The sequence below is a fragment of the Anastrepha ludens genome, chromosome 3 (genome assembly GCF_028408465.1).
Source record: "Anastrepha ludens isolate Willacy chromosome 3, idAnaLude1.1, whole genome shotgun sequence".
Taxonomy (NCBI): Eukaryota; Metazoa; Arthropoda; class Insecta; order Diptera; family Tephritidae; genus Anastrepha; species Anastrepha ludens.
Window position 1 is genome coordinate 86134054 of NC_071499.1, and position 13568 is coordinate 86147621.

Here is a 13568-nt window from a genome sequence, read left to right on the forward strand (position 1 = left end):
GTTTTTACGATTCCAAGGGAATTGTCCTCAAGGAGCTCGTGCCAACAAAAAAAAAATCAAATATCAAGTTTCAATAATTGTAAAGCGTTTTTCTATCGTGTAAAATTTTACATCTGTCTACTTGACGAAGGTCAAACATGACATTGAAAAGGCACCGTCTAGTAAATATTCACTACTGGCATCTATGCGTCACTTTTGAAAGACCCCTTATTTTACTTTCTTCCTCCGAGTAATAAAGAAAATACGTTTATATAATTATTTAATTTCAGACCAATTTTTTATTTCGAAGAAGCTGTTATATTTATGTATATTGTATAGCTTTTATATTTTATTAATTCACGGCCAACTTAAAATTAGGTCACCAGATAGTTTACTATAGATGTCGTTGTAAATCTCCGCCCAAAGAGTTTACTCGAATATTGACAACGGGAAATAAATATGAAAATTATAATGAAAAGAAATTTTAAAAAGTAAATGTTATTTAAATGAAATTTGCTAAAGAAATCCAGCCACGAAACGTGCGCACACAACAAGTTTTCGCCGTACACTTCACCCCCTACTCGCAGTACTACATCAGTGCATCCCAATTAATTTCCCATTTATACACCGACTTTAATCAAACAGCAATAAAATAAAACCCATTCCAAAATCAAGTTATAGTCACGCGCGACAGTGAAGTGCAACGGACAATTATCGAATGCTGACACGCTTAACTAGTGACTGAATTTTACTTTCCAATCTCGTCATCCTAACGAACAAATCACCCAACGTCTGCGCCACCAGCTCTACCAAAAAATGGTCATATTTTTTTTGTTGTTGTAATGTTGAAGGGTAGGTGCGGCACAGAAACGTTCTACTGTTACTCCCTTCCTCTTTTATGGATAAATGTTCCCCACAAATAGCTGGCGACTCATTGACATTGCTCGGGTATTAATGGTGATTGTTTTGTATATACGTATGTATGTATCGGATGATCAGCTTTTTGCATCTTCCACTTATTCCATTGCCTTCGTCCGACATCTCCTACTGCTTTCTATCTTCCGCTAACTGTTGTCCATTGCATCGAATGTTGCCGCCGCTGCTGCTGCTGCTGCTACTGCTGAGTTGAGTTGAATTAAGGCTTCCCACATATGAAGCCGTTTCATTAAGAATTTACACCCAAGGAGTCCAGCCTTCGTACAGCACAGCTAGATTATCGGGGTTCATTGCCTCGCGTATTATGTAATCAACTTGCTCGGCAATGGTACAACGACGATTCGAGTCTGGATCACGGCCTTCCAATTTCATGCGCACACGCTTCCAAACGGAAACCGCGTATGCGTTGCGCTTTTGTTCACCGGGATTGTTGGAAGCCGGAGCTGTGATAGGACATAAAATATGAAAATATTACAATATTTTAAGTTGTATAAAGTTAATAGATTCCGCAGTAAAATACCACAAAATATACCTTTCTTATCACCAGCGCCGTCATCAGCGACTTCTTCCCTATTGCCGCTTGGTTTTTGCACTCCTTCCAAAGCTGCCGCATAGCTGCCTCTATTGCGCAACGGCGAATCTACAGTTGCGCTACTTGTCGAACTCTCACACTCTTCGGCTTTGAATCGTTGTACCAACTCCAACAATGCACCGTAATTTTGCTCATGAGCATCCAGTAGCTCGCGCACTTTCGACTTTAGCTCTGCGGGTGTGGTGTCGGTTAGGTTGCGCGCAAGTAGTTGCATTTGTAGTTCATTCAGTTTGTTGTGGAATATGCGCAACCCGTGTTGTAGATATCTTGTGTGCGCTGCCAACCCAACTCTATCCGTTGCAGCAGCGTTGCGTACATTACGGTCATTCTTGGTGATAGCTTTGAAGAGCTGACGCATATCGCTGCGCATTTGAGGCTCCGTAAGAGGCTGTAACAAAGAAATGATTGAAAAGTTATTTCGCATAACGAGATAAACTACGGTTCTCACCAGCAACTGTTGCCCCAGCTCGAATAGTCCCTCCTTTAATGCATCTTCTTTATGTTCGAGCGTGGCTAATTTGCGCTGCGCAGTGAACGTCATTTCATCCAGCAAACCGGCTATATTCTGTATCCAACACTGATCCACTTTGCCTTCCGGGTCCAACAGCTGTACAATTGATTGCTCAACTGGTGTAATGTTTGCGTTACTCTGCTCCATTGTTGTCATGGCATCCTGCCACTGCTGCAGTACCGCTAGAAAAGCGTTGTCAGCCTGTAGGCGATTGTCCTTACCCTGTAACATCTCAAACTGCAGCAAGACGTTAGCGTAATCGTACATTTGTGTAGTTAGTTGCAGCAGCGCATTATAGCGCAACGCTTGCGCCTTCACACACTCCACGAACCTCTCCTGCAATGCCAGCAGACTACTGTTCGATTGCAGCGCCCAGTTAAGTTGCTGTGTCACAGCCGTCGTGTATTCATCTACATCTTCGTGTATCTTTACCATTGTGTGCTTCCAAACGCTCAACGACTGACTGCATGTCTGCACGGACTTTAGCAGTTTTTCCTTCGGAAAGCCGTACATGAGCTGTGTATCTGTCTGCTGGAGCTCAGTTTCGTTTAACCAATAATGTGCAGTGCCCGCCAGAGCGCAATGCTCCGCTAATTTGGTATGCAAAAGCACCTGTGTTTGCAAGTGTTTACTACTGAAGCCCTCTTGTAACGCGTGCAGCAGATTTTGACATAAGGCTTTGGCATTCAGGTATGTGGTTGGTTCCATGCAATTAAAATTGAGAAATTTTGACGCGAGTGTATTGAGGTTAGCATGTAACAAGTGTGCGAACAGCGATGGCAATCCGCAGAGAGCCGAGCGCTGGATCGTGTTGATGTATTTGGTTAACGGTGCCGAAAAGCGACGCATATCGTAAATGAGTTGCAAATCGCTCTTTATGAACGCGGCCACATTATCGCAAGCCAAACGGAAAATGGTAACGATCACAACGTACTTCATTGAACCCTCGACCTCGGCAATAGTGTTTTCAAGGAAACGTGTTTGCTGTAAATATGTTGAAAAACAAGAATTAACAGTAACTTACTAAAGAAACTCAATTCCAAAACTCCATTACCACAAATTCTTTGAAAACAGGATCGTAGTTATTTTCCAGCATTAGCTCCACCTTTGGTTTGAGCAGCCTAACACGACTTTCGAAATCATCGAAGAGCGCGTAAATTTCGTTGAAGAGTAACGCCACTTCCGTGCTGTCATCGCTTAGCTGCAGTGCCGACTCGAAATCGTGTGGTTCGTATGCACATATCTCAGCCAAAGCCGTTTGCACTTCAGAAACATTATCCTGCATAAACAAACGCACAATACGTTCGGGCAGCGACACTTCAAATGCCGTTTTCAAATTGTACAACGATTGTAGCGTATCGGATAGTGCAATTAAATCATCGCAGTAATGTTGATTTTCATTTGGAAACGCTACTTCGCACATTTGCTGTAGCATTTCGAGGAAATTCAATTGTTGGTTGAGCAAAGAGAAATCTTCTGTCTCCAAAGCTTTCTCTTCGAAGTTCAAGAATGAGTCTTTGGCTTTTGAAAGCGTTTCCAGCATGGAAGATTGAATCGCTAGTGCATGGCTGTCCGGATTCAAGGCGATAAACGCCCGTATAGTCATGACGGTCGACTCGAATGACATTGACTGCAAGGAAAATCAACACAAAGACACATTAATAAGTAATTCCCCTTATTGTTAAAAATAAATTTGCGAATTCATTTATCTAAAAAAAAAACGTTTAAATTGGATTTCCTTTTCGCTACTCACCACTTGATTGGGGTGTCCATTCAAATCATTGATTGCCGTAGTCAATTCCATATTCACCTCAATCCATATCTTCTCCAGCGAAGCTGCATACTGCACGATCTGCTGCTTATCTTTGATCTCACTCACTTCTTCATCGCTTTCTTGCCACTCCTCCAGTAGCTGTTGCAGCTCTCGCACACTCAGTTCTTCACTTAATAAGCCGTTATAGGCTTTTTCATATTTAACCAAACGATTTTGTAGCAAACGCGAACGGGGATAGAATTGCATTACACCAGTATATTGTTGCAACAAATCAATGCATTCCAAAACACAGCGGCACTGCTGATAAAGTGTATTGTCCATTTCCTTGCGGGTGAAATCACACTGCGCATACAACCGCTCCTGGCCACTCTGCTCAAGTAGAGTGCGTAGTAGTTCGAACTCATTCGTTGGCACATTGTGTTGCAGATCGCACACCTGTAATTGTAGAGCTGGTAGTTCGTTTGCGACATAAGCGGCAAGCAGGTGTTCAAAGTATGTGCTCAGCAGAATGCGAGTGTCACCCTGATATTTCCTAACATTTTCCTTAATTGTACTAAAGGCTTCTTTGTCATGCTTTAAAGTGTTGTGACGATCGGTAACCGTATTCAAGGCGTGACTACCCATCGCTGTGCCGAGTGTTTGTAGTTCTCGTATCATTGCCGATTGTTTAGTAATGCGATCCCGCTCTTGCTCTTCCTGACGGATCTCTGCCTGCAGCGCGGTTAGACGATCAAGAACGTCTTCGATCTCAATCAAACGCACCTGCAGATCGTTTCTGGAAGAACATTTTTTGAGTAAATTGCAGAAATTCTATGATAGAATATATACAGTGAAATCGGGGTTGAAAGAACAGCGTTTTAACTGCACTTCTTTCATCGAGCAGAGTGAACAAACATTAATAATTGAATAAAAAAAAGTGCGTTAGCGTAGTGCACATAACAGAAGTGAAACTTTCAAGGCAGAGCAGCCAAAGAAAGAGGGAGCGACCAGAGAGAGAATAAGAGAGAGAAAGAGAGAAATAATATATATCTAAATAAACTCACAACATTTGCAGAGAATACAAATAGACAAAATTTACAAAAAATGGAGAAGAGTCGACCGGTGTAGGTAAACGCCGGACACAAACCGTGGCAACAATGCGCACTACTCCGAACGTTTATCAGCCGCACAAACGCAGCGATTCCAGGACCGCAGCAACGGCACAATTTACCACAAGGGAATACCAATAAATCCCACGACAGTCGGTTCTACGTTACCGGAACGACCCGGATTTATATCCGGCCAAGTACTGTCACTTCAGCAGCATTCCCCATATGCATATGTTGAAATGACATATGCTGGTAAACGTTTACAATTGTTTACATTATTTACAATTGTTTACAATACAAGTGTAAACAATCCAAAAAATGTTGTAAACACTCAACCCTGCTTTATAGTACGCACCAGCACTAGCCAGGAAACGGAAATAAGCGCCAAAAAGTAGGCACCAAAAAAAAAAAAAACGCCAGAAAAATTGGGACCAAAAAACGCCCCAAACAGTAGGCACCAAGGAAATATAACACCAAAAAGTAGGCACCAAAAATATATTTCCTACAAGTTTGCACCAAAAACAAGCGCCAAAAAGTAGGCAGTGTTATTTCTCACCAGAAATTAGCAACCATAAGGAAAAACGCAGGAAAAATATATAAGGTATAGCTCTCTCTCTCCCTTTCCTCTACGTTATATCTTTTTTCTCTCTCGCGGAACGAAAATGCCCAAAACGTTGCATGGCCTTGAAATTTTACTCTCCATTCTCGCTCGCCCGTCGACGCCTAAGAAGTTTCACTTCATGTTATAACGGCCTCAGAAGCTATTCCAGATTTTGACAAGGCCACAGAAAAAATTAATTCTCTTGATATCATACTACATATACTTGGCCTTCAAACTTTTACAAATTAAGCTGTAAAGACGTGGCACAAAGGAAAATAAGAAACAAAGCATTGTTGTTAAAGACTTTTTTGGAAAAAAATATTATTGTATTATTTTAAATATTATTATTACTTATAAATATTAATGTTTGAACTGAATGTATTATATTTGAAATAAAATATATTTTTTATGAGTAAATTAAATTGTCTTTAAATGCCTGATTTGAGTTCCGTGAACAACCTTGGTTGAGTGAACAGGTCTTACAAGAATTAGTTCACTCTACCCGGATTGTACAAAATATGTAGGCTTTGCATGGTGGTTCTTTCAATTCTGAATCAGTTACTTTAATTTCAGTGCCTCAAACCCACGAATTTCGTACGTCGAGTGAAAATAGCGCAACCTCCTCTATCTAAAGAGGCACAACTAAAAATTTAGAGAACTTTGTCATTGTTGATCTGTCTACACGAAATTCTATCTCACAACTGTTATTGAAAATTGTCGAAAAAAATTAAGCCTTTTTTGTTGTTACGAATTGACTGCAATGCATTTTATACTTATAATCGGACATTAATGTGATCATTCGCTGCCGCAGTAACTCTGGCATCTCTCTAAATATCAAAAAATGTTTTCATAGTCATGTTGCAATAGTCAAGTTAACTTTGTTGCGGCGTAATACCTCGAAGCTCTCGGACCCTTACGTTCTCAAATTAGTTTTTACTTCATTTGCTCGCTCTAGATTAGAGTATGCAACATTTATCTGAAGGTCTTGGCACCAATTTGCAATTGAGAAAATTGAACCTGTACAGAAACTGTTCCTGAAATATGCTCTGAAATCCTATCCCTTCCTATAATTCCCGTTTGATTTTAATTAACTTAAAGTCTCTAGAAAGTTAAAGGCCTATAATCTTACTGCCTTTTAGTATAATTAAAGGGGAAATTGATTATTCATCCCTATTGCGAAGCGTTCACTTTCATATCCCTATTAGATATCTATGCAACACTTGCCCATTTCATCTTAAATCGCTTAACTGGGAGCATAAAGGCCGCAGTTTAAAGGCAGTAGGCATCAAAAGGCACCCGGTGGCTATCCTGAATGTGATATTTTGATAGATATTTAGCTTCGCCCACTATATCCTACTAGTCTAAGGCGTACAAATTGAAGCTGGTGGTCTGAGAAGCTTCGCTTTGAAATGTTAGTATAGGCATGAGCTAGACTGAAAGGTGAATATCCACGCGTTTTTATGTGTCGGCCAATTTTAATAACTTAAGATTCTTTAAAAAAATCATATTAGATATTAGAAAATAAGGTTTCGTACTCGCGTGGCACTCGGTCTCGCCTAATGAAACCGGCTATTACAACATAAATTATTCTTCAATCACTAAAGGATTATACGGAAAATACGCGCGGAGTATATACCTGGCCTCTTCGGTTTGCCAAGCGTTAGCAAGTGGCGAATTGATGATGCAACCGGTATAAAAAAAAACGGTTGGCAGGACTGGAAAAGAGCTGCCAAAGATTACATTTGTTTGGAAGCACTTAATGAGTATTAGTAAGTCCGCGTTTATACAGGGAAACGTTTATTGCTTCAATTCGTTACTTGTGATGCTCGTGCTCCGTCAACACCCTTTGTGTTTTCGTTCTTCCCAATGTTGTCGACTTTAGACTAAAAACTAGCAATTGCTAAGTGTGTGAACACGATGGGCAATACCAGAATTCGCAATATTGAAGCAACAAAACGCGGTCTAATGAAACTCTCTTAAAATGGGGTTGCAGCATTGAAAATAGTGAATCAGACCAGTTTTATAAAGTAAAACCATACTCACTAGCGGTGAGTGTGGCTCGATAACTTTCTTTCACAAGCAAATTTTTCGTCAAGCAAGCATAGTCTAAACATAATGTGCACAACGAATCCACTAAGTTAGTCCCTGCTACTACTATACAAAATTTTCTCTCACCTAAATTGCGTCCAAAATGGTTTGAGCTCATTCAAGCGCACTTCCAACGATTGTCGAGTGCATTCCCAATTCTGTTTGCGCTGCACTGCGTCGTCGACGGGCCCGTTGGATTTTGGCAAACCCGCTGTTATCGCATCCAAAGCATTGAGGCTCAACGCAGCTGCATGAGCTGAGGTGGCGCGTGTTACCGTTGTTGTACCATCATCGCTCACAGTCCAATCTACCAGCGGATCATAAACAAATGCCTCCAGCAATGTGAGCAAAGTTTCGCGCTCCTTGCGCAATATTTTAAGCACATGCTCACAGCCCACACGGAAAGTTCCCTGTAAAAAAAAATTAGGAAAATGAAAGTTAGCGCTAAATATAGTAAATAAATTAAATGATAAAAGAATTAATGATAAATAAGTATATTACATTGAATGGAAATATCGAATACTGGAGTAATGGAATTACATAAATACAGAAAATATATGTATCTATATATGTATGTATGTAAATTATATTGTTAATTGAAAATACGCAGGTTCTCGGAATCTAAACATGTTTTTATATTTTTTATATTATATTGCACCTTTCAACCCATATTAATGAATTCCAGTATACACCTACACGCAGTCCTTATTTAATTATTGTATTATATGCAGTTGTTTTACAGGCCAAAAAGGATTAAAAAGGTGATTGATTGATATTCGAAAAAAAACTTTGCCGCCTAAGGGGTGACTATGAAGACCACATTAGCATAATACTTTGGTTAGAAAAATAAAAGTTATTCCATTGTAAATACTCTTGGTGTTTTAGGTTAGGTTAGGGCCTCGGCGGGGGATTTCACGATGAGTAGAAAATTGAAAAGTCAAAAAAAAAATGACGAAAAAATTTCGAAGTCAAAAAAGTTTCGAAAATGCATTGTTTTAAAGAAATTTATCAATTATTTCAACTAATAACAGCACACCTCTACAGTACTGAGATTCCGTTAAGTCAGTGCTTGAAAGATGGCATGCGATAGTTATTTGGGTCAATAGATTTTAGCATAATAATGTTAGAGATATTATTAAATAGAAAATTTTCCTATATACAACTCGATATGAAAATGCTAAAACTACGATACATAGTAGATATTTCTTTTGTATCAGATATGCACAATAACACGTACTGATACCAATTTTTTAGGTAGGTACCATTGATTTGCTCATTTTCGAATACCATCAACGAATGCCTGGCATGAACTATTTCGCCATCTCATTATCTGCTACGATTCACACTCAAATATTTATATGGGGTTCATAACATTATTTGATGGATCGCTAGAGTATTCGTATTAACAATGGCGGTACCTAAGCAGTGCTATGTCCTAATCCAGTGGTTTGATGAAAATAAACCGAAAAGGAAGAAGTTCCTGACGAGTCATGTCGTGCAGTGCTATTGTTTTTGATTAGATATGAAACCGCACTAAGTTCAAGAAAAACCCAAAAATAATTAATACAAAATTTGATCGACTTCGGTAGCTTTTTCAACTAATTTACATACTTAGTCCTGCCATAAGTTCTGTTACAAGTTAAGTCCGTTATAGATATGAAATTATCATATTTTTGTGATGAAGTTAGTTTCATTTAAGTTTGTAAATAAATATTAAAAAACAAAAATTTTAATTTTCGTTCGAAATGGTCACAATTTGCTTTTACATAAGCCTTCAAACGATAAGGCCATTCAGCTATTACAGCATGCACGGTTTCCATCGCTATTGACGTCGCTGCTCGAACCAAAGATTGTTTGAGACTCTCCAAATTTCTGTGAAGTCTTCGACAGGCCATGTTCTCCAATTCTTACCGCAAACTGTAGTCCAATGGATTCAGATCTGAACTTCTAGACGGCCAATCTTCTGTGGCTATTAACCCAGGAATATTGTTTTTAGGCACTGCTGAGTGGTTTTTGTCTTATGGGTTGGAGCGGAATCTTGTTGGAAGATCTCCAGCGCTCTCCATTGAAGAAAGTACTGCGCAACTGCTCCACCACGCCTTCTAAGACATTCTCCTGGTATACTTTTGCCTCGGTCTTTACCACTTTTTCGCAGAAATGACAAGACATTCCCCACCAAACCATTACGGAGGCTGGATAGTGGCCACGCTGAACCCTTGGAACAACATTTTTGCGTCTTTAGAAGATTTAGCATACATTTTGTCGTTTTGCTTATCAAAAAGTTCTTCAACAGTGAGAATTTTCTCATTTGTGAAAAGAATATTTTCATGGTCGTTGACCACGTGCGACAGAAGAAGCTGCTTGCATCTGTCGAGTCTAGTTTTCTTCAAACGCGTTGTCAAAAGATGACCAGTTGAGCGACGGGAGGCTTTCAGGTGGAGATCATCTCTAATTAGTCTTGGCATAGAACTGGTCGATACATTCATTTCCTTGGACATGATTTTCTGCTTTCTAGGGGTGATTCTGCGATTTTTTTCTCGAACGGCGTTTATGGCTGCACTGGTTCCAACCACGCCGAGGTTCGAGGACGACCCCACTTCTTTTTCTGTCTGTCACTTCAGACGTTTGGGATAAACGATTGATCATGCGGTAAACCAACATTCTCGAAATATTAATATTTTTCAGCAATTCGTAAATCTCACTTGCACTTTTATCACACTTTTGTAATGCAATGCTATATTCCTTAGCCTCCACTCCATTGTTATCCAGCGAAATTTGCCACGAAACTGAGTATAATTTGTGAGTAGACACTGCACAGGAGCAAAAGCAAAAAATAGCGTAACTTTTTTCTGCGAATTTGTTCTCGCCCTATGCATTGCAAAATTTGTCACAGAATTTATGGCAAGACTAAGTATACCTATAAGTAATACTTATTTATACAATCCGGACAACCGATAATCACGCACAAACACAATCAGGTCCACAACTGCAAGATCTCTGGCAGGCTGGCTCCTTCTTGCGTGACTCCTTCAATTGTGTTTTTGTGATGTAGAAAATAATTATCGCCTTTATAAGAGCTTGCAATTACTGATTTCTGTCGACAATATTGATATCATTATCTAATAAACAGTCAGTGCATTTACATCTCAGTACCCACGCCACTTATGCCTTGTTTTCATTCATCATTATTTTGACGACAAAATTTGACATAATATGCCATAATATCACTCAAAATGGCAGGTGCTTTCTAGCAATGGCACGCTTTGTCATAAACAATGACACAATAAAAAAACATTCAATACTAACTGCTAACTATATTCTCATAGACTTGGAATTGAAAAATCTGTGCGTCTCCCTAATACTAGCAGTGTCTTCCAGGCGAAAGTACTGGCAATTGGGGAAGCTTATAGGCGACTAATCATGGATTTCTCTTTTAAGGGCAATAGCGGATAGCCAAACTGCAATCCAGGCACTGGATTTAGCTACAACAACCTCTATGGTGGTGGAACAAAGTTCTCCACCTTGAGTGAAAACCAAAAAGTAACCTTAATTTGGGTCCCGGGACACCGGAACATAGAAGGTAACGAAAAAGCCGATGAACTGCCAAGAGGGGGATCAGCCATGAATAGCGTTCTTGCAGTACCGGTATTCACACCATTAGGTGCAGTCAAGAATGCAATTTCCCTAAAATGCCTTCGAATCGCAGATTGTAGATGGAGAGACCAGACGAAATGCAAAATCAGCAGGCGTTGCTAAATTATGTTTGTTATATTGGTACACTCTTCATATGAACGCTTGTGAAGTTTCATTTCAATCGGCCAATTCATTCTTTGTTTGCATGCCATTTAGTATCGACGTGTTACAGTGTTTTCTACAAGGGGAAAAATCAAGTATCGTGCATTAATTGAATTTTTATTTTTTGGGAAGATTTAAAAGCAAAGAAAATTCTTGAACGAATGTTGAAAGTGTACAAGGACTTTTCACCACAAATTAGTACAGACGAAAAATGTGTTGCTGAATATAAACGTGATCGTACAAGCCTATTGGATAATCGTCAAGTGACGAAAAGAGATTTAATAGAAGCTCTAGTCAGTGTAAGCAATACTTTAACTGAAGTATTGGGTTTCAGAAAGCTGTGTGCCCAATGGGTGCCGCATTCGCTAATGATGGTACAAAACCACATTCGATTGCGACTTTCTCAGCAACATTTAGAGCGTTTTCGAAAGGATAAAGTGAGTTTTGCGCGTCGATTCATCGCTATGGATGAGACTTGGGTCTATCACCATGATCTTAAATCAAAACAAGAGGTTAAAGAGTGATGTAAACTTGGTTCTTCGGCTTCAAAACGAGTTCGTGTCCAGAAATCGGCAAAAGTGTTAGCTTCAGTTTTTCGGGATGTGAAAGGAATTTTGTTTGTGGATTACTGGTTTGTTGGTTGGTTTGAGTGGTGATTCTTCCAGAATCCAACTAGCGCTTCCGCACCATTTTGTTGCCACATCCTCGTTAGCAACTTGTGTACCAGTTATTTACGGCATGACTATATCAGTCTGTGCGGTTTAAGAACCTTACTAGGCTGTAGACATCTGAGCCAGACAGTTCTTCGAGACTCTCGAACAGCGGTTTGCCCAGAGTTAACATTCTGTCCTTCCATAGGGCAGGACATTCACAGAGGAAGTGGCAGATTGTTTCCTTTTTCTCCGGTTGTTTACAACTGTGACAGTATGTGTTGTAAGGGATGCCCATTTTGGCTGCTTGTTCTCCGACAGACCAAAAGCCAATTAGGACTGCCGTTAGTCTCCAGGCGTCCCGTCGTTTCCTGTTTAACAATATTGATGATTGTTCGAGGTTGTAGGTGGACCATCGTTCTGCTGATTTTGCATTTCGTCTGGTCTCTCCATCTACAATCCGCGATTCGAGGGTATTTTAGAGAAAGTGTACTCTTAACTGCGCCTAATGGTGTGAATACCGATTCTGCAAGAGCGATATTCATGGCAGATTACCTTCAATATTCCGATGTCCCGGTACCCAAATTAAGGTAACATTATGGATTTCGCTCAAGGTGGAAAGGCTATTCCACTTTGTTCCACCACCATAGAGGTTGTTGTAGCTAAATCCAGTGCCTGAATTGCAGCTTGGCTATAGGAAAGAATAGCGATATTTCCCTTAAAAGAGAAATCTGCGATTAGTAGCCTACAAGCTTCCCCAATTGCCAGTACTTCCGCCTGGAAGACACTGCTAGTATAATATTAGGGAGACGCACAGATTTTTCAATTTTAAGTCTATGAAAATATTTATCAGCTCCAACACCACAATCCATTTTAGAACCATCTGTGTAGACTGTAGTGTCGAAGTTATTTAATGAGAATCCCTTATTCCATTCCTCGGATGACTTGCAAACTGGTAAAACAATGAATTCTGAATATTATTGAAACCTTTTAGACCAGCTGAAGGAAAAAATACCCAGTTTGCAGAAGAAAAAAATTATTTCAAAGGAAATTGGTACACATATTACCTTTTGGCCAAAGCAATTTGGTCATTTTCAAAAAACGTAATGCCTCTGTTTTAAACGAACCAAAATTACGCACATTTGGTACAAATAATGAACCAAAAAAAAGGCACATGTAAAACTTTGAGAATTGGGCGGTGTTACATCCATTTTTGGGTAAATGCGTGTATCTCGATAAATCCCAGCTCCCCAGATCTTAATACATATTCTAGAGATCAGATAGAAACCACGTCCACTCTTCATATTTTAAGAGTAAGCCCGTCTCCTGCCACAAGCTATTACTCTCATTGTTTATGAGTCTGGTCGATTCCAGATCAAATCGAAATTTATTAAAATGTGCACGCGTATTAAAGTTCAATTTGGACCTTTTTACTTATTGTGGTTTTTTTTTTGTGGTTGGGCTCCCAAACCTAATTCAACCCAACATATTCCAATACTCCCTAATATCTTGGGTTTTCTTTGATTAAATACAATTGATTGGGTTAGAGCGACT

The 13568-nt window shown here is 39.6% G+C and overlaps 1 protein-coding gene across 1 annotated transcript in view; it reads right to left on the bottom strand.

Annotated features, from left to right (window-relative positions):
• Positions 1 to 246: 246 nt before the first annotated feature.
• LOC128858364 (serine/threonine-protein kinase Smg1) overlaps positions 247 to 13568 on the bottom strand; it is a 30245-nt gene continuing 16923 nt past the window's right edge. Inside the window, exons 4-9 of the mRNA XM_054094560.1 lie at positions 7657 to 7979; positions 3772 to 4567; positions 3073 to 3648; positions 1956 to 3002; positions 1448 to 1895; positions 247 to 1358 (exon numbers count right to left, since the gene is read on the bottom strand). Of these exons, the coding sequence (XP_053950535.1) occupies positions 1153 to 1358; positions 1448 to 1895; positions 1956 to 3002; positions 3073 to 3648; positions 3772 to 4567; positions 7657 to 7979 (3396 nt within the window). The 3' untranslated portion in view covers positions 247 to 1152. The remainder of the gene's footprint in view (positions 1359 to 1447; positions 1896 to 1955; positions 3003 to 3072; positions 3649 to 3771; positions 4568 to 7656; positions 7980 to 13568) is intronic.